This window comes from Astyanax mexicanus, chromosome 16 (genome assembly GCF_023375975.1).
Source record: "Astyanax mexicanus isolate ESR-SI-001 chromosome 16, AstMex3_surface, whole genome shotgun sequence".
Taxonomy (NCBI): Eukaryota; Metazoa; Chordata; class Actinopteri; order Characiformes; family Acestrorhamphidae; genus Astyanax; species Astyanax mexicanus.
This window is the reverse complement of record NC_064423.1, coordinates 446,575-467,906: the sequence shown is the minus strand read 5'-3', so window position 1 is coordinate 467,906 and position 21,332 is coordinate 446,575. Positions and strand designations below refer to the sequence as shown.

The 21,332-nt window shown below is 40.6% G+C and overlaps 1 protein-coding gene across 2 annotated transcripts in view; it reads left to right on the top strand.

Annotated features, from left to right (window-relative positions):
* The window catches only part of mpped2a (metallophosphoesterase domain containing 2a), a 60,346-nt gene that overhangs the window by 20,528 nt on the left and 18,486 nt on the right, over positions 1–21,332 (top strand). For both annotated transcript variants that reach the window (XM_049465705.1, XM_049465704.1), the window contains one exon: positions 2,902–3,127. In XM_049465705.1, the coding sequence (XP_049321662.1) occupies positions 2,902–3,127 (226 nt within the window). The remainder of the gene's footprint in view (positions 1–2,901; positions 3,128–21,332) is intronic.

Here is a 21,332-nt window from a genome sequence, read left to right as displayed (position 1 = left end):
GGCGTGATGTTGAGCGGCGTGTTGTTGAGCGGCGTGATGTTAAGCGGCATGATGTTGAGCGGCGTGATGTTGAGCAGCGTGATGTTGAGCGGCGTGTTGTTGAGCGGCGTGATGTTAAGCGGCATGATGTTGAGCGGCGTGATGTTGAGCAGCGTGATGTTGAGCGGTGTGTTGTTAAGCGGTGTGATGTTGAGCGGTGTGATGTTGAGCGGCGTGATGTTGAGCAGCGTGATGTTGAACTAACTACCTGCCCTCACTGAGGCGACAACCAACCAGAAACACCAATTTAAACCAATGTTAATCGTGGTACAGCTGGTTCAGGAGTATCACTGACCTGTTTTAGTGATTTTATGCTGTATCACTCTCAGCTCTCCTCAGTAAGGGCAGTTAGTTCATTAGTTGGATCAGCTGTGTGTAAAATGCTCCTAACTTACGGCTGGAGTTCTCTGGTGTTGCACAGAAAACAGTCCCCTGCTAATCTCTGCAGCTGCACTGGGAGGTCAGTTCACTCTGCTGTAGCATTAGCTTAAAGTTAGCATTTTTCTCATTACGACTCTTAAACGATCTCGTGATTCAGAGGATCCAGTGATGTTCAGGAGTACACAGAATAAAACATACAGGGGTCTGAGTATGTGTATGTCTGTGTATGTTTCTCAGCTCCTCGGCTGTGTGTCAGTAAAATGGTGGAATAGACACTAGGGGGATCTCACAGTGCTGAACGGAGCAAAACAAAAGAGATGTGACTCTTAACAGGACTAAAAACAGTAGGAAATTCAGCCTGTAAACACATACATGATTGTTCTGGATGGGAATAAAATCACAGAGGATAAAAACCCCCATAAAAGAGAAAATTACCCCAGTTCCCTCTGAGAGATTAATCCTGTCCGGATAGGGCTTAAGAAAGAGATGCTACTCTAAAGAATCTAAAATATAAAACATATTCTGTTTTTTTCAACACTTTTGTTTACTAAGTCATTTCTTGTGTTTTCTTCAAAGGTTAGATGAATTTAGTAAAATAATGAAATAAGAAACATGTGAGTTTAAGTTATGTATTTAATATGTATTTAATATGTACAGGCATTACAGATGCCAGACAACAGGTAGCATCAAGTGCACTTTACAACACCAATTAGCAGCACATATCATAACAACAGATACAAAACACAGTCACAGAACACAGATTGTGCAGCATTGAGAGCTCCGATAAGCATCAAGGCCTTTTAAAACTTTAAGGCTTTCTAAAGCGTTAATTTCTTGAGGCTTCATGTGCACACAAAACCCACTTGCTGGCTAAAACTACAGAGGTGCTTGTGATGTTATTCATTTTTATTAATAAGTAATATTTTTTCCACTGTACTTGGACTTGGAGGTTATTTTTTTCGAAATAACCTTTCCAGCTTTGGAGAACACTCTCTCACACAGTACAACTAACCCACAGCAAGCTTGTATATGGTCACAAACTGGTCCAATACTCCAATACTATAAAAAATGAAAATGAATACACAATTCAGTTGCTTTTTTTCTTTTCCTTTCTCTCTTTTTTGTTTTTATATGATGAGAAACAATATTCTGGTCTCTGTCTCACCCGCTTCCGATCTCTGCCTTAACTCAAACGCAGCTACTAAAAGCCTTGACTCTGACTTGCCACCAGTTTGACTGACTGGTCTTGACTTAGACTGGGCTCTAGAGGTTTAGTCAGAACACTCAAACAACACAGTGAAATTAAATCTTCCCACACGGCCATGCAGGTTACAAACTGCCACAAACCCCTTATTTAAAAAAAATACATTAATCTCTGAAATAACTAACTTTACACAAACTGAGATTTAGCAACCATGCTAACACAGGCAGTAAGGTGACCATCCCAGCTAGTGTGAATGTCCGGTTTAAAGTGCTAGGATTAAGTGCAGTGTTTGTACACAGCAAATTTACCAGTGTTAAATTAACACTATTATTGTTACATTAACACTGAACATCTAATGACTTTGATTATTTAAATTAGCACTGTGAGTGCAGGTTCAAGAGGCACAACATTAACACAGGCAAGGACACAGTGTAAGATCCCTATGCCAGTTCTTTGTTCTCCCTTACCAAACAAGAAAACAACAAATTTTAAAATGTATTTTATTATGATCTCGAAATAATCTAAAAATATATACAGTGTGAGAAATGCAAATACAAAAGTGCAGAGTTTGTTACATTTACTTTACCTTTTATTTGATTGCAGGCAATATAAACTCTGTGTATTTATGTTTTGTTTGACCAACTTCAGACCTGCAACTAACAAACATGACTGGGTATAAACAGAACATTATAGAGAGGCAGAGTCTCATGTGTTATTGTTGTGTATGTTTTTTGTTTTAAAATGTTCCACATATTATCTAGTGCAGACAGGCCAGTACTCACTTGCAGCATACGGTTTTGCATTGTCTTGTTAAGAAATGCTCAACTTTTCTTGGAAAAGCAGCAAATGTTGCTCTAAAATCTCAAAACCTGTTGCCGCTGCAGCTTGATTAGCTGTAGTGGCTAAAATCTTGAATCAGAATTGAGACATAAGGGAAAACCACATGTCCACATAAACAGATATTAAGCTTGTCCTCAGTTAATATGCAGAGAACTAAAAAAAAATCAACCCCAGAGTTCTGCCCCAATAACCTGTTGCCCCAATAATCTCCTGTTGCCCTTTATATTAAATGATATAGTGTTTTTACCCCATTACTAGTCCTATGATTGCCCTTATCACAATTTTTGTGGAACGAAATCTAAGAAATGAATTGGCATTTTCTTTGCATTCTCACTATTCTCAGCATTCTCAATATAAACGTTAATGAAACTTTATTTTGGATTTTAATGTTGATAATATTTGTGTGTGTGTGTTTGTGTGTGTGTGTGTTTCTGCAGGGAGTTTGCCGTACGAGTTTAAGGTGGTCATTGCGGGGAACCATGAGTTGACATTTGATAAGGACTTCATGTCAGAGCTGGTGAAGCAGGATTATTATCGCTTCCCCTCCGTCTCCAAGCTGAAACCGGAGGACTTTGACAATGTTCAGTCTCTCCTCACGAACTGTCTTTACCTGCAGGACTCGGACGTCACTGTCAAGGGCTTCAGGATATACGGGACGCCATGGTGAGTCTTGTTTGGGTTTCTGTTCAGGAAGAGACATCTCGAGTTCAGGTTTCCCCTGCTTGATATGTGTTTAATGTGATCATAATCATCCCTTATTTCATACTACATTTAGATCTAGTATCAGTGGTGTGTTAGTATTAGAGAACCAATTTAAAACTGTACATTAAAACTTCAGAGTTATGGCTTTTTAGATCGGTTTTAGGTGGAGATGATTTTAAAAGTCCACATCAGATTACCCCATCAACCTTCATGTGTTTGTTACATTGTGTTCTGTACAGATAGTCCGGTTAGCTTTGGTTTCACACTGCAGTTTAGTGACTGACATCACTAAACAACTTTATTACATCCTGTTGGCATCACCTCCATGGCTGGACCCTATATTTTACATTAATTGGTTTGTTGGACTGTTTGGCGAGTTGCTTTACCAGCTGTTGTGCACAATTCTGCATCTCTTCCAAAATTCACCTTCCCCTCATGAGCATGCGTATCATGCAATAGAATGAGTGTAACAGATTCTCCTCGGATTCCTTTTATTTTTTTTGTTTATAAATAAGGGTAAATCTACAGTTACAGTACATACTGAATAACAGACATATGGGCTTGTGTCCATACTGCTGCATGGCCTGCTTAAACACCAAGGGCAATCACATTTCAGCACAACACCATTTACTGTTCCTCTGCTTTGTTTATTTGTTTGTTGTTGAGGATAGCCTGCCTCAACTTCCTGTAATTGGTCTGAAATTTTAACCATCTAGAAAAGTGTTTTCACCCTGCAGACAGACCAGTAGATTATGGTTCAGTAGTCAGCGGTGCAGTAGATTATGGTTCAGTATACAGTGGTTCAGTAGATTATGGTTCAGTATACAGTGGTTCAGGATACAGTGGTTCAGTAGACAGTGGTTCAGTAGACAGTGGTTCAGTAGATTATGGTTCAGTATACAGTGGTTCAGTAGATTATGGTTCAGTATACAGTGGTTCAGGATACAGTGGTTCAGTAGACAGTGGTTCAGTAGACAGTGGTTCAGTAGATTATGGTTCAGTATACAGTGGTTCAGTAGTCAGTGGTTCAGTAGATTATGGTTCAGTAGACAGTGGTTCAGTAGACAGTGGTTCAGTAGACAGTGGTTCAGTAGATTATGGTTCAGTAGACAGTGGTTCAGTAGACAGTGGTTCAGTAGATTATGGTTCAGTAGATTATGGTTCAGTAGTCAGCGGTGCAGTAGATTATGGTTCAGGATACAGTGGTTCAGTAGACAGTGGTTCAGTAGACAGTGGTTCAGTAGACAGTGGTTCAGTAGTCAGTGGTTCAGTAGATTATGGTTCAGTAGACAGTGGTTCAGTAGACAGTGGTTCAGTAGACAGTGGTTCAGTAGATTATGGTTCAGTAGACAGTGGTTCAGTAGACAGTGGTTCAGTAGACAGTGGTTCAGTAGATTATGGTTCAGTAGATTATGGTTCAGTAGTCAGCGGTGCAGTAGATTATGGTTCAGGATACAGTGGTTCAGTAGACAGTGGTTCAGTAGACAGTGGTTCAGTAGATTATGGTTCAGTATACAGTGGTTCAGTAGATTATGGTTCAGTATACAGTGGTTCAGTAGACAGTGGTTCAGTAGACAGTGGTTCAGTAGATTATGGTTCAGTAGACAGTGGTTCAGTAGTCAGTGGTTCAGTAGACAGTGGTTCAGTAGACAGTGGTTCAGTAGTCAGCGGTTCAGTAGATTATGGTTCAGTAGATTATGGTTCAGTAGTCAGTGGTTCAGTAGTCAGTGGTTCAGTAGACAGTGGTTCAGTAGACAGTGGTTCAGTAGACAGTGGTTCAGTAGATTATGGTTCAGTAGACAGTGGTTCAGTAGACAGTGGTTCAGTAGTCAGTGGTTCAGTAGATTATGGTTCAGTAGACAGTGGTTCAGTAGACAGTGGTTCAGTAGACAGTGGTTCAGTAGTCAGTGGTTCAGTAGTCAGTGGTTCAGTAGACAGTGGTTCAGTAGACAGTGGTTCAGTAGACAGTGGTTCAGTAGATTATGGTTCAGTAGACAGTGGTTCAGTAGACAGTGGTTCAGTAGACAGTGGTTCAGTAGATTATGGTTCAGTAGATTATGGTTCAGTAGTCAGCGGTGCAGTAGATTATGGTTCAGGATACAGTGGTTCAGTAGACAGTGGTTCAGTAGACAGTGGTTCAGTAGATTATGGTTCAGTAGACAGTGGTTCAGTATACAGTGGTTCAGTAGACAGTGGTTCAGTAGACAGTGGTTCAGTAGATTATGGTTCAGTAGACAGTGGTTCAGTAGTCAGTGGTTCAGTAGTCAGTGGTTCAGTAGACAGTGGTTTAGTAGTCAGCGGTTCAGTAGATTATGGTTCAGTAGATTATGGTTCAGTAGTCAGTGGTTCAGTAGTCAGTGGTTCAGTAGACAGTGGTTCAGTAGGTTTTCAAATGATTTTAAACTTGCTGTTTTGGTTCAGAGGGAGGTGTGAACACCTTCTTATTGTGAAAGAGATAACAAGTGATTATAAATTTCAGAATGTTCACTCCCTGTTACGTTTAATTGTTTCTGATAGATGGTAAATCTACCATATGGTGTGTGTGTGTCCGTGTGTGTGTGCGTGTGTGTGTGTGCGCGTGTTCCCATGAGGTGCAACCTGAGGGCGGCTCCCATGCTCAGGTTTCGTTCAGGCTCCGGTGGGTTAAGTGAGGCATGTGTATTCCGTGTTTTTCCTGACACTGTGTTTTTTTCAGCAGCAGTGTGGTAATATCTCACCTTTCCTCCTCTGGGAAGTGCACCACTCCACTGCTTTCTTTCCCTATTTTCTTTGTATCTACTTTAAAAGAGAACCCCCTCTGGCTGTACGATTAGTCCGGCCAAGGCTGCGTCTGTGCTTCCTGCCATTTTCTGTTTTTCCTGTTTTTTGTTTTCCTGTCCCTATCACCCTGGATCCTGGGCTGGGGAGAGTGCCACCATTTATTTTTATTTTTAAATTCTAACCCAAATTATTAGTGCTGCCAATATTTATGAATTAACACATATACACTACCTGGCAAATTTCCTGGTAAATGATCTGGTGTTGCTGCAGTTGGTCTGCAGGTTTAGGTTCAGCAGCAGTATGTGCTGAAAGAATGAGGTCAGCTGACTCTACCTGAATATAGACCAGATTATTCCGTCATCAATGGATATTTTCTTCTCTGATGACACGGCCAAATTCCAAGATGACAATATCAGGATTCAGTAGTGAAAGAGTGATTAAGGGAGCATGAGATCATCATTTTCACACATGGATTGAGAGAGAGTTCACCACAGAGTCCAGATCTTAACCTCATTGAGAATCTTTGGGATGTGCTGGATGGAGAAGAGCTGCTTTGTGCAGTGGTCAGACTCTACCATCATCAATGCTGCTGCAAGATCTTGGTGAAAAATTAATGCTGGATTAAAATAATGCTTGAAACAATGCCACAGAGACTGCGTCCCACAATCAAAGATAAAGGGGGGTTAGGCAGTGTTTTTTTTTTATAATTAATGGCACTAATAGGGGTGTGACAAGACACTAATATCACGAGACGAGACCTGATAGTGGCTTCACGAGAGCGAGGCGAGACAAGGTTTAATAAATAACATTTTAAAGAAAACGTCAACAATGAAAAATAGAAAAATTTATTTGACAAAATAATATAACACAGACTTAACAGACTGGTTTCTCTCACACATTGATTCTATAAGAAATAGAATAAGAATAAGAAAAAAGAATAAGAATAAAAAATAAAAATAAAACTTTTCTAGTTCTTATATAGTGCCAACAATAAGTGCAAACCACAACCAGTCATATTAAGACTATGGTTTGTGTTTTTTCTCCTAAATCTCTTGTAATTTAACTATGCAGAACCATAACCAGTCATATTAAGACTATGCTTGAAGTGAAACAGAGACAGAACATGTTTTTAAATACAGTACAGAGTTAAGGGATTAGTACAGCTGTCTATGAAACAGTCACGTGTAGGATTTACTTACAGTATTTATATATGGTTTGTGTCTTGTTGGTCACTCTGTTACCGTTTATTGTTTCCACTGGAGCCAAAATGCAGCCAGACATACAACTTAAAAGTAGCAGAAGCATCTTCTATACAAATACCTGAATTTTCCTCTTCTGCTGAGAGCTGCTCTCACTGCTCAGACACCACACTCGCTGCTAATAATTATAAAGTTAAGATGTAAACAGAGTGATTCGGCGTGGATTGATGGTAAAATGCTCTGACTCAGGATTGTTACAGTGGTGCTCCAGGGAACCCTGGAGTTTTCCTGTAAGAGGAATCCTCCTCTGAAGCCTGAAATAGTCTGAGAGGTGCTGTTTACGTTTCCTGTGATGTTCCTGTGTCTCCTCACTGACCTCCTCCTGCTTCTCTGAGTGAGTGTGTGTGAACAGGTCTGTGGGTCAGGGTGCTGTCAGCTTCTGCTCTATAATTAGCGGAGTGGACGCACAGATAGCCGGACGGGACCTTCCTCACACAGACTGCAGATGTGGAGCGCCGTTTCTTTTATTTTGGCCTGAAGGAAGGAAGGAAGTCTCCAGTGGCTCTTTAGTGTGAAAGCTGCTAAATGTCTGTTGTGACAGATCGGGGTCCGAGGGGGCGCTGATAACGCACACTCTAACAGATGGCCCCTGGGCTGGACAGTCTGTCCACTGGTGTGAAGTGTCACAGTCTGGGTGGCCGTGTGTGTGTGTGTGTGTGTGTGGCTCAATATGTTCCAGACTGTGTTCAATATTTTCTATCACCTACACCATGTTTTTAAAATAAGTGTTTAACTCTTTCACAAATGCAGACATATGCTTTTTTGTGCGGGTCATTGTACATGCATTTACAAGCATTTATCTAGTAAATGATCTAAAATAGTACTATAACAATAGTCATTTAAGAAAATAACATTAACTAAAAAGATAATAATGTAAATTGCATTAACAGGCAGGGAAGAGGGTTTTTTAGAGAATAGGTCATTAATTAACACCTTACAGCTGGGCTGAAGCAACTGCAGTAAATTAAGCTTTATACAATGCAGCATTTTAATGCACATACAGGATGTTTAAAACTAATTTCACAGCAGATATGTGTGCACACCAACTCTCCTTTTTGTGATGTCATAAAAAAACACCCATTCAATAACATGTGTTTATAATATACACAATGATTTTGGGGCCAATACCGTTCACTGACCATCTTTCAGTATGATTGGTTGAATGCTGATACTGATAGATGCTAGATGCCACAATAACTGTTGCAGGGAATGTTGGCAAGCTCCCCTCTCAACATGTAACAAACTTTACTTTTAAGAATCAGTCACAATTACACCAGCGGAGAGTGTGTGAACTCCCACACAGAGGTGCACTGCTAATCCTGCACTATAAACTCCATCACTCAGATCTGGACCTGTGCTGCTGTGCTGGTCTGTCATGGGGCAAAGTAGTCAGCTCTGTTTGCAGTTTGTGTGGATAGTGGTGTTTATAAGTTTTGCTGTGCTCTGATTCTCACTGTATTGTAAAAATACTGATGGAGCAGAGCTACAGACAGAGCTGTGTCTGATTTTATTGTAATTAGAGCTGCAGTGATTAGTTAATATAATCAACAATTATATTTATGGAAAATTACCAAAAGTACCAAAATAATCAAAGGTTGCAGCCCTAAATGTAATTTGTTTGGTGTGTAAAGACATCCTTATTAAATGTCACACAGTGTTTACAGTTGGGCGAAGTGGATCAGTTATATTATGGATGAAGGAGAATGATAACAGTAGTGATGAACAGATTGTGTAAATAATTGATGGAATGGAAAAGTGTGTAGTACTATTAATGCTGTCTGCTGGTTAGGGAGACTAATATGCTTCTAATAACCATATGCTTCTATCATCACGCCACCTTCAGGAATTAAAGTAAAACAGCAGCTGATGGAAATAGAACTATTCTCTGTTCACATTTACTTTACTGGCTTTAAAAAAAAAAAGCTTTCAGAAGCAAAATCCTGAAAACAACGATTCACACTGACTCCTGCTGATCAACCACTCATTCACAGAGACAGAGAGAGTAAGAGAAGGAGAGAGAGACAGGAGGAGAGAGAGGGAGAGAGTAAAAAGAGAGAGAAAGAGAAAGTAAGAGAAGGAGAAAGAGAAGGAGAGAGAGGAAAATAGTAAGAGAAGGAGAGAGGGAAAGAGTAAGTGTTAAAGAAGGAGGAAGAGCGAGTAAAAGGAGAGAGAGAAAGAGAAGAAGATAGAAAAATAGTGTAAAAAAGGAGAGGGAGAGAGAGAGCGAGAGACAAAGAGAGAGAGAGAGAGGCTCTGAAGGATAGGCATGTTGAGTGGTGAGCAGTGAAGGTGTTTGACCCCTGGACCATACGACCCAGACAGTTGACGTGTGATCTGACTGACACACACACACACACACAAACACACACACACACACACACACACATTAATGCTGTTTAAATCCTCCTCCTTTGTTTCAGAGCAGTGTGAATCTTATCAGTCAGGACAGTGTTCAGTGGTGATTAGGAGCAGTGCTGGAGTGTAATGGAGTACTGGGTATTAATGACAGGGTTGTGGGTTTAATACCCGAGTGTGATGGTCACGTGGAATTACGCAATCGATCCATGATTCACAAAGATATTATGTTTGAAAACAAACCAGAGATAAAGAGCCCCTCCCCCAAACAAGCACAGAATCATGCCTGGGTGCTTATTCGAGACCTGATATATGCAAATGAGCTGTGTTTTGATGATGTGCCTCGTGCATTGGGTCTCTCTCTGGAGCATTTCTGGCTGAAAGGTTGTTTATATCTTCAGGTGTTTGCTGAGGAGCCGTTTCTGCAGTGATGTAGTGTGAATATAGTGAGGTGTTCCTCAGAGCTGCTGCAGATTCACTCAGACGCCTCTTGTTGTTTCTGCTCCTGCTGAGTTCCCAGACATCCCTCTTTCAGGAAGTGGCCTTTTGTTCAGGAACATCCTGCCGCTTTTGTCGGAGCAACCCGGGCCTGACCCGGAGTGCCTCTCTCGAGGTCCGCTCTCTCACACACACTCGCGCGCAGTGCGTAATGCAGTGCTTCTTTGAACTGCCGCCAAAAGCAAAAAGAGAAACAGGCTGGAAGATGAATGAATACAGACAGCTTTATTCCCACTACACACACACACACACACACACAGACTCGCAGGTGTTGGTAAATGAGTGTGAGTGTTCAGGTTAAACTCTCAGCCCTCAGCAGTGTGTCAGTGTTACTGTAAACACACATGCCGTATTTTTTACACTAAAGGGCGCATTTAAAATCCTTTCATTTTCCCAAAAATTGCCAGTGTTCCTTATAATCCGAGGCTCCTTCTGTATGAATTCTACCAGAGTAAAGTTGTGAAGGACACACAGCCTGAATATGAGCAGGAAAAACGTATCAATAGCGGCTCAAAACCCGGACAAGAGTGAATGAGTTGCAGGGGATGAACACTAAAAGAGGCTCAGCCTGACCAGAACAAACGTTACTCTCAATAATAAAAACATTTTAAAAAACTTGCGTAGCAAACACTAAACTGCCCAGTAAATCCATAAAATATAATTAATGCAGTGCAGTACTTTTACTTTTTGAAGCAGACCAGATCTCCTACCTAAACACATTAAAGAGGTTAACCCTTAAAAAGGTATGCGGTTCCCAAACTTGATATACAAGTTCACTTTATTAATTTACTGATTTAACTAAAGACTGAACAAAGTTAATCTCAAAGTGGGGATTTTCATGTGCATGCAGTATTTGTGTTTAGACATTATAGACAGTATTGTAGGTCTGGGGGTTAAACAACACCAGTTTAGTATTGGACCCTGTTTACAGTGTAAAAAGAATACATTTTGTTTGCACATAACTATGAAATAATGTGTGTTTAAAATAGTGCTTTGTTAAAAAATACAGGAATCACACACTTACTGTAAAGTCTGTAAACTTGATATTGGTCTTGCTGTTCTTTGCTTTTTAATTTAAGCAGAATTATTTTGTCTCTGAATAATATTAAAAAGTCTTAAATGTTTTAAATGTAGTTTTCCCATACCTGATTAAAATATGTGTTCAAATCAGTGATCAGTGAAATCAGTGATCAGTAAAATCAGGGATCAGTGATCATTGAAATCAGTGAGTGGTTCAGAGTGGAAGCTGTTGGTTAGCAGTGTGTTGGGGTTGGGGGAGGGGATTGCATGCCTGCTGTAATCTCTCTGAGGCTGGCGGGGCTTTGTGTCTGGGTTCAGTTGGGGTGACCTGAGGCCCAGGGCACACTCCCTAGTGTTCACCCTGCTGGAGTGAATCAAATACCAACACACACACACACAGACAGACAGTATCAGGAAGGGGGCAGTAGATTTAGGGGGTTGGACTGTCTCAGGCTGGTTGATTTAACTCTGAGCGTTTTATTCCACTGAGCTTGAAGTGCCTCAGTGAGCCTCAGAACTCTCCTTCCTCAGTGTTTCTGGACACTAGGGCTGCAGCTATCAATTATTTTAGTAATCGAGTACTCTACTGAAAAATCGATTTGATTAATCGAGTAATCGGATAAAACATAAAATAAGAGATTTCATACAAAATAAGAAATTTCACTTAATAATGAATAACCAATTGGTTTAATTTTTAAATTCACAACATACTTTTCCACATTGCAAACACAAATAGAAAAAAAATAAAACACAAAATAGACAAAAATACCACAAGTCATAACTTATATAATAGTAATAATTAATAATGTAATAAATTAAGTTAAATTATTTTAACTTAGGATTTCTTGTAAGTATTAAATATAGGGCATTAATCAATAATAAAGGCATTAACATTGGCTTTATGTTGTGCATCTTAGCTTCTCCACAGCAGAGACTGCAGATCTGCCAGTGTTAGATAAAGTCAGTGGATTCTCCTTCTTGTATGTTTTTGGAAATACCTGTGGAATAATGTTTTTTTTATATATACGTTTTTTACACTACTCAGATCTAATTAATTGACATAACTAAGACTAAATGACAATAATACAGTAAGTTCATGGCTGTGTATTCTGGCCAGAACAACTTTAACATTATTATTTATGTAATTATTTAACTCCACAGTGCTGCGTTTACTGATTACATAAAGCCTGTATTAAGTCTAGAACTTGTCTCCGTTTTAGTAAACTAACCACATTTATTATTATTACAGTATTAATAACAATCAGCACTCCACAGTGCTGTCATTATGTTAAGGTACACTGATGTTGATCTCATTGATTTGTTATAAGTTACATTTACCTGCTCTCCGCTCCAAAAACCTCCGCCTCCTCTTCCTGCTTCCTGGGCGTGGGTGACGTAACGCTAAGCGCTGTTTCACATTAAAAGTCCTCGCTAAATTCTGTGCTTTGCGTTTAAATTTAATTAAATGATTCCTCGAGGCACAGAAAATTAATCAATCACGTTTTTAAATCGAGTTACTCAATTAATCGTTTCACTTTTAATTGATACCGCTTATAATTCAACTTTTAGTTTTTTTAAGTTGCACCTATTGATGACACAGATACAGATGTGCAAATGCAGATGAACGGGCAGTTCATAACTAAATCACAGCATCTAATGCCGATCTTACACTTAACGATTTTCAAGCGATTTTTCTGTCGCAGACAAATTTCCAGTCGGGATAAAATCACAAGAGTCTCGCTTAAGTCGAGCTGCAGTCTCATCATCTTGATCGTTCAGTGTAAGGTGGTTAGGACTGAAAGTTGTAGTCAGTCAGGTTCTTTAGATGTGAGAAATTCTAGAGAGAGTCTTTTCAGAGTCGTGTAGTGTATAAACAGCTTTACACGTTCAAGTAATGTGTTCTGGGTCATCGGTGTCAGGCCCCTCTGTTCTCTCTCTGGATTGGTAGAATGGTCCTGCTTCATCCCCTGTCAGACAGTGGGGCACAAGTATCTGCAAGCTAACAGAACAAAATCAGCAGCGTTAGTGTTCTCCTCCAAGCATGTTGAGCTTCAGTGGTGCTGTGTAGCAGCAGTTTAAAGAGGCAGCCTGAAGCTATTGACAGACTATAGAATAAAACAGCAAGAAGTCAGACAAATCAAACATCAGTCAAATTAAACAAACAGATGTATATGCATACGTAGTAAAATTAAAATTGGCCAGGTAAGATAAAAGTAAAGTGAATAAAATGAAGTTAATATGATAAAACATGAGATTAAGAGAAACTAAGCATCCTCAAATCAGATAAATAAGATTAGATAATCACAGTGAACCAGAGGGGAGGAGGTTTCAGATTGGAAAAACTGATTTTTTTTGGAAAAAAGGATCACACTGCATACACACACACACAAACACACACAAACACACACATACACACACACACATATTCAGACTGTGTGGAGCCTTCCACAATACTGGTGTGTGTGTGTGTGTAGTGGGTTTTAAATGACTCGTTTGTCATCGCCTTCATTTCAGGGAGTTTGATAGGATGCAGAGCAGCTCTCCAAAACACACACACACACACTTACACACACACACACACACACACACTACTCTATCCCTCCATCGTTTACTCATCAAACTGCTCTGCTCTGCAGTGTTCACTCCCTTCACATTCTCTCCATCAGTCACACACTGAGGGGCCTCCAGCTACTGTTACACACACACACACACACACACACACACACACACACTGCTTCATACCTTTCATCAGTCAATATGTTTTATATTAGCGTTTGCAAAAAGGAACCATTAAAATGTTTAAACAGATTTCAGAATTTCTGAAAACGAGAACTGCTGTTATTAACCCTTATATATATACCCTTATAGATCTTAACCCCCAAATTACTCACAGCAGACCCTCACTGTCCTCACACACTGTGTGTGTGTGTGTGTCTGTGGAGTGTTCGTACACTCTGAGCACTAATTAATGTTGACAGGCCTACCCTCCTCTAGGTCAAAGGTTATCCTGCAGATCACTCAGCGGAGCAGGTAACGTCTGGTCTGGAGACACATCTACACACACACACACACACACACACACACTCACACACATACACTCACACACACACACTTGTAAACACAAAATCATTACTGTTCAGAAAGTAGATTAATATGTATTTTTGTTGAATCGGGGATTAAACCTCATAACTAACTCACTACCCCTATCTCTCTATCCTGCTCTCTTACACACATAAATGGCACCCAAAAATGGTCTACACACACACACACACAAACACACATACACACATGTTCACACTCTCAGTGATTGAAACCATTAATATAAACATAATTCCATATTGCAAATCTCCATTCATTACTATATATCATAAGTAAATGCTTAAGTTTTAAAAAGAAGGAAAAGAGCAATTATTCTTGATAAATCAAAATAGAATATTCAGAAACACAATATTGTTCTGGTTAATCCAGTTAATTATCACTGGTTTGAATCCTGGGTCATGTTGCTTCTTCATCAGCACTTGGTCAGCACAGGCATCTGTCAGCTGATCTATCAGAGCCGGGTCACTGCGCTTCCCTCCGAGTGCACAACATTAGTTGAACTTGTATGGCGTCACATCGATTTCAAAAGTCGGGGGCGCAAAAATACCAAGTAAAAAAAATTAACCAGCGTGTTTTAACATTTTGCGTGTGTAAATTAACTTCTTGCGAGTGCAAATGTGAAACTCACAAGCAAAAAGGGGGGAATGATGTGCGCTGAACAAAATATTGCTCTCAAGCTTCATTTTTCTCCTCTCAGGTGTTTATTTTTCGCTCAAATTCACAGCTCTCCTCGCGCACTGTGTGAATTACCTGCAGCATTTTGTTTTTGCTCGAGCGAGGCTTCTGCGCTCGAGTTTTGAAAGGGGTGGTTTTAACAGTTTGGGGGCGGGGCCGGGGTCACCTCCCTCATCAAATACTATTGGCTGATATCTTCAGAGTTTGTGACAGACCACCTACTAACAACAGCCGGAGGAGGGCGGTGAAAAAAAGGCAACAGGAGAGTTAGCTAGCTGGCTATGCTAACAATCAAACAACCCGCTCTCCGGCACTGTTAGCCGGGGTTTAGTGCCCGGCTCTCTTGTTCAGTGGAGCAACTGACCCTCCAGCTCTGTCTGCCCGGGTTTAGTGCCCGGAGTAACCGACTCTCTCGTTCAGCGCCGGTCACTCCAGCCACTAATCGAGAGAGCTGGTCGCTCAGGGCACTAAACCTGGGCAGACAGCAGCAGAGGGGCGGTCATTCCGGGCACTATACCCAGGCTAACAGCGCCGGAGAGTCGATTGTATTGGACGTTAGCATAGCCAGCTAGCTAACTCTCCTGCTGTCCTTCTTTCTCCGCACTCCTTCAGCTCTTGGAGGTAGGCGGTCCGTCACAAACCCTGGAGATATTAGATATCAGCCAATAGTATTCGCTGAGGTAGGTGACCCCGGCCTCTCCCCCAAACTTTCAAAACCACACCTTTCAAAACTTGAGCGCAAAAGCGTCGCTTGAGCAGAAACAAAAGCCGCAGGTAATTCACCCAGCGCACGAGGAGAACTGTGAATTTGGGAGGAAAATAAACCCCCGAGAAGCTTGAGAGCAATATTTTGTTCAGCGTGCACACGATTCACCCCTTTTTTTGCTCGTGAGCTTCACATTTGCAAAATGTTAAAACACACTGGTTAATTTTTTTCACCTGTTTTTTTTTTTTTCAGCCCCCGAATTTTGACATTGATGTGACGCCATAGATTTGACTTGTATCAGAGGAGATCTGGTCTTTACCCTCCTAGTGTTGGGAGCATTGCTAGTGATGGAGAGGACTAAGGAGAGGGTGTGCCTTTTACAATGGGTAGATCAAATTTGTTGGTTAATTAGTGTTTGTATTTTTGTACAAACATCAGCTTGCTCTTCACTGACCAGCAGCAGAAACTCCAGTGATTGGTAGAATTTACAGCAGTCAAACACACAGGGTCAATAATGTTACATTTGCAGTATTTAAAAGAGTGTCCCATCAGAGATGAAGCAGATCATCAACTACTCAAGTTCAGATCATCATCTACTCATCATCTAAATTCAGATTCAATTACTGACGTCCTGAAAATCACACTCTGGCTTTAGGAGCTGAGAGGTGTTTGTTTGTGTTTGTGTGTTTGGTGTGAGCTTGACACTGAGCTCCTGCTCACGAACCCATACACCCATACACCCATACACCAGCCTCCATATATACCACGTCCTGTCCTGCTGCTGTCAACACCTGCTCACACTGACCTCTCCAGCGTCCAGACTCAAGGTTAAAACAATCCTCTCTTCTTCTGCTCCCTCGTCTCTCTCTCTCTCTCTCTCTCTCTCTCTCCTCCTAGTCTTTTTCCAGCTGACCGCTGCTTTGGTTTACTGTTGAGGTGTTTGGATGGTGGAGTCAGTCCGGGTCACTGGCTTTCATAAACTTCAGTGGATTTTAATCTCCCTCTCGCCCACGTCCACTTCTCCCAGCACCCGCTTTCTTTCTCCTCCTGACCTTCTGACATTCCCGATTCCCTCAGAACAATATCGCTCCTGCTGTAACATCCAGCTACAGAAGAGCAGACACAGAATGAAAGAGCGTACCTCTGCTGGAATGCTGCTGTTTCTCATATCGGCTCTTTAATCGCTGCTCAGTTCTACTTTCTCTGCTTCTGTGTTTTTTTGTGGGGGTTGATGAGATGAGCAGGAGTTCCCAACCATTTCCACCTCATGACCCACCTGTTCATAACAAAAATCATAACAGCCCACAAGAAACAAAGAAAAGAAAAAAAAAAAAAAAATATATATATATATATATATATATATATATATATATATATATATATATACTGCCTTTAGTGTTACTTTTGCAATATGTTTGTTTTATTGCATGTTTTTATGTTCAAGTAATGTTTATAGTTTAAACATATATTTTAGCTCTACATTTTTACTTATACTCTGTGGCAGATGTGACAGTAATCAAAAGCAATTTTAGCTTTTTAGCTTCGGCCATGTTTACGTGCAGCCAATTACAGAGCAGCAAGAATCACTTTTTGCACTGGTTATCTAACTTTTATTCTTAAATACACCACCGCAAAAGTTAGATGCACCCACCTTTTGACCACATTGCACTTTTTTTTTCACTTTTAATCGTTCACATAGGCAATAGTGACTTCTTAATGATTAAGCAGCAGTCTGTTCAACATAAAGCTCTGTATTTGAAGCACAATATCACAAAAAAGGCAGCTTACTAAAAAAGTGGTGGTGCTTAAAGTGCTTAACTGAGCTGATATATTTAAGATAAACTAAATTTGAACATCTCGTGGCTCAATGTCTTATCCACTTTCCTCGCTTGCAGTCACATGCCCCTCAGATGGTCAACTCTTGTAGTTTGACCTTCTCACTACAGATCAATGCTGGAGGATATGGCCAAAATTAACATTACGATATATTTCTTAATTTCAGTCGATACAGTATAATTTTGTTAACAGTATGAACAGTATAACTGCCACTGCCTGTGGCACAGAAGCCTATAGCCTGTAGTGTTCTGCTGTTTCTGCTCTGACTGCAGCGTGCTATAAAGAACATCAGTCAATTACAGATACTGTAAATACTGTGTATCTCTTACAACCCTAGACCAATTTTTTTTATAGTTTATGTACATTATTTGCACAAACAGCAAACATAGTGCTCACCGTAAGAGCTGTTTACAGCAGCTTGCTGGACGTGAACAACGAGCAAACCGAATATCTAGTGCAAAAACCGACTCACTACAGAAAACTGCATCCCCCTAAGAATGGTCTGTGGGCCGCTAGACGATGGTTCACAGCCCCTGGTGGTCAATGGCCCACAAGTTGAGAAACCGTGCTCTAGAGTAGGACAGTAGCTCAGTGCTGGAAAGAAAGCAGAACAGCTGCCAGATCAGTGATTTTTACACTGTGTGAGCTCTGCTCTCTCATCCCTCTCATCTCCTCATTTTGAGTTGTGGTGCTTCGGCATCAAAGTTCTCCAGGTTTGTGTTGGGTTTCCTTTAAACCAGGGGTATTTAATTAGAATACAGTACGGTCCAGTTGAAGAATTTTTCCGTCAGTTCAAGGTCCGGACTGTTGCCATTTTTAACTTGTGAAAATAAATAAATAAATATATATATATATATATATATATATATATGAATCATCTGACCCGTGAGGTTGTTTAAACTATGATGAAAAAAATATGTAATAATAATAAAACGCCTCTCTGGATAGATTTTGTGTACATTACTCCACCTGTCTCTTTCTCGCCAGTTCTTGGGCTCTTTATCTCCTTTTCTCTTTCTCTTTATACAGGCGTTTTTTCCCGGCTGCGTCCCAATTCACTAGCTGGGGCAGCGATCTGCACAGATATGATTGGCAAATGAGAGCGTTTGGTGATCTTACAGCATACATGATTGGTCTGTGAGTTTACTGCACCACAGAGCGTGTATACCGTAAAGACAAAAAAAAATCTACTGCTTTAAATGAACACTGTCAGAACTCAATCCCTCTCAGTAGTTTATCGGTTTGGGTCGCATTGGACAACGTCTGGGTCCGGATCCGGACCGCGCTCCGCCTATTAGTGACCCCTGCTCTAAACGTTGAACATCACACTCCTCATTAATATAATCAGGAACAGTCATGTCATTAATACAGGCTTATCATTTATGATCCTGACGAACAGCTGAAGACAAGGGGATTCTGTTTCTGCTTCAACACATTAAATTCCGACTCATCATTACTCCTGATCAGCTTTAGTTATGTAACAGATACTGTAACTAAAGCCGATCATGAATAATAATGAGTCTGAATTTAACTAGTTTTTATTGTTCATGAGTGTTATTGAGAGCAATGTTTAAACATATGTATAATTCTTATTATTATTCTGGTTTTGTGTTTTTGGGCAGTTGTGAAAGGCCTGTCACTGTAACTGTTGTTAATGGATGATATATTGTCCCAGAATGTAGGGATGAACAATTCTATTGGAATTTTATAATAATTTTATAATTATGCTCTTTATGTTATTGTTCGTATTGTCTGACTTCACATTTACTGGAGAACTATTGATGGGGGAGGACTAAAGGAATAAAGGAATAAAGCTTTCCAGATTGTAGAGAAAAAGGGATAGAATTAGTAGAGATGTATTGATCAGTGTTTTGTGACTGAATTCCACATTAACTTTTCTGGGCCCATTAGGTCATTTCATCTAATTTTGGCCAAGTCTAATACTGCATGAATTAGGGTGGGTAGCATTGTTAGTTTGATCGTCTCTTAAGATTGGCTAATTAAAGAAATGTCAACCGATTCAATCTTAAATATAAAAATCTTAAATATAAGATGTGATACATAGCCGATCGATCTTGCAATCTCTAAAAATGAAAGAAAATAAAAAATAAAGAAGCTCTGCCGTGTTGTTTCTCAGGGTTGGAGCTGAGGTGTTGATGTGTTGAGACTCCGCCCCCTTCCCTCTTCCTCTTCATTGTTGGTGTGGGTCAGGTTCACAGGGGAAGGGCAGGGGTGAGGCTGGTGGGACAGGTAACCTGACCCCGGCCGGTCGGACCCTGTGCTGAATGGTGGGCTGTGTGGGAAGCCCGCAGGCTGAGAGTGGAGCTGGTGGCAGTGTGAATAGAGCCGCTGTCTGTCCGGACGCTCGGGTTTCCTCCGGCTTTCCTGAAGCAATGCGAGCGGCGCTGCCTCCTGCTGACGTGTGAATGTGCATGTTGTCTTTCTTAGGAAGCTCTTCTGTATGTGTGTGGGGGGGGGTGCAGGTCAGAGAGAACACACCTGCTTTGTTAAACACTCCTAAAACACCTTGATACAGATCTGAGAGTTTCCTCTGGGGGGGGTGCAGTGTTGTCGGGTCCACGGACGCTTCACTGTCCTTACTGCCGTTTACACACACACTGACCCCACAGACTACTTTCTAATGTTACACTTTTAGCTAAATGGTTCAGCATAGACTAGCAACACCATAACAACCACCTGACAACATCCTAGCAACCGAAAACATTAGTAATGTGTATGTGTATAAGTGTATTGTGTATCACAATACAGGGATTACTGTTCAATTAATTAAAATAAATTGTGAAACTGTAAGAAAGGTGATATATTCAAGTCAAGTCAGGTCAAGTAGTTTTAATTAAGTTAATACTGCATATGTACAGGACATACATAGAATTGAAATTACATTGTAATTGTAATATTGTAATTGTTTAAATCAAATTTCAGGAAAACTGTAATAGAATAAAAATACACGCTATAATATTTATAAAATCTGAATAAAAGTAATGTTTACTTTTTTCCATTCAGAACAGTGGGCTCTGATAAAAGTACAACACTGCCATCTAGTGTGCGGGGTTCAAACACAACACTAAATGAACCTCTGCCTAAAACCAATCTTACCATCCAAACTAATAATAACAAATCAATACTGTGTTTTCAAAAATCAGTACAGAATTTCAAACAAAATATTGCTTTGATATTTTGAGATATCGATATTTACTCTTGTGTTTAGACTATATGGTAAAAGCATTGCCGTGTGCCGCATTTAGCAGCACAAGTGTTAGTGAAGTCAGGATGGTGGATGATCACCACCCCACCTCATTCAATTCATTCCATTCTAAAGTACTGAACAGAGTTCCATCGTTCCAGAGAACACAGTTCCACTGCTCCACAGCTCAATACTGGGGGGTGTAAACCCCTCTAGCCCACACCTGGAATTAGGCATGATGCCAGTATGTTCATTATCTGCTAGTCCTATTCTACTGGCAGTACTTCTCTACAGGAACCAGACAAGCTGCCTCAGCAATGGGTGCAAGTAGTGTAATACATTATTTAAAAGGAATACCCACATTTATTTATATGTGTGTGTGTATGTGTGTGTGTGTGTGTGTGTACTGTGTGTGTACTGTGTGTGTGTGTGTGTGTGTGTGTGTTCAGGATGTATTCTCCTGGTGGACAGCACTAAGGCCAGCTGGTTTAACCGCTGCTTCACTCTGCTGCCCTCACTGGCCTCCATGGGTCATTACAGCTGTCCAGACAGAGACAAACTGCCCCATTACACACACACACACACACACACATTTCTGCTGGTAGTGGCCTTGAGTCGAGTGTGTGTGTGTGTGTGTCAGGGTCACTGCTTGAGCTGTCATCCTGAGTGGTTAATAAAGTAGGAGTGAGTGTGTGGGTGGGTGGAGGAGAGTGTAGAGAAATAAATACACACTGTGTGTCAGAAGTTTATGGA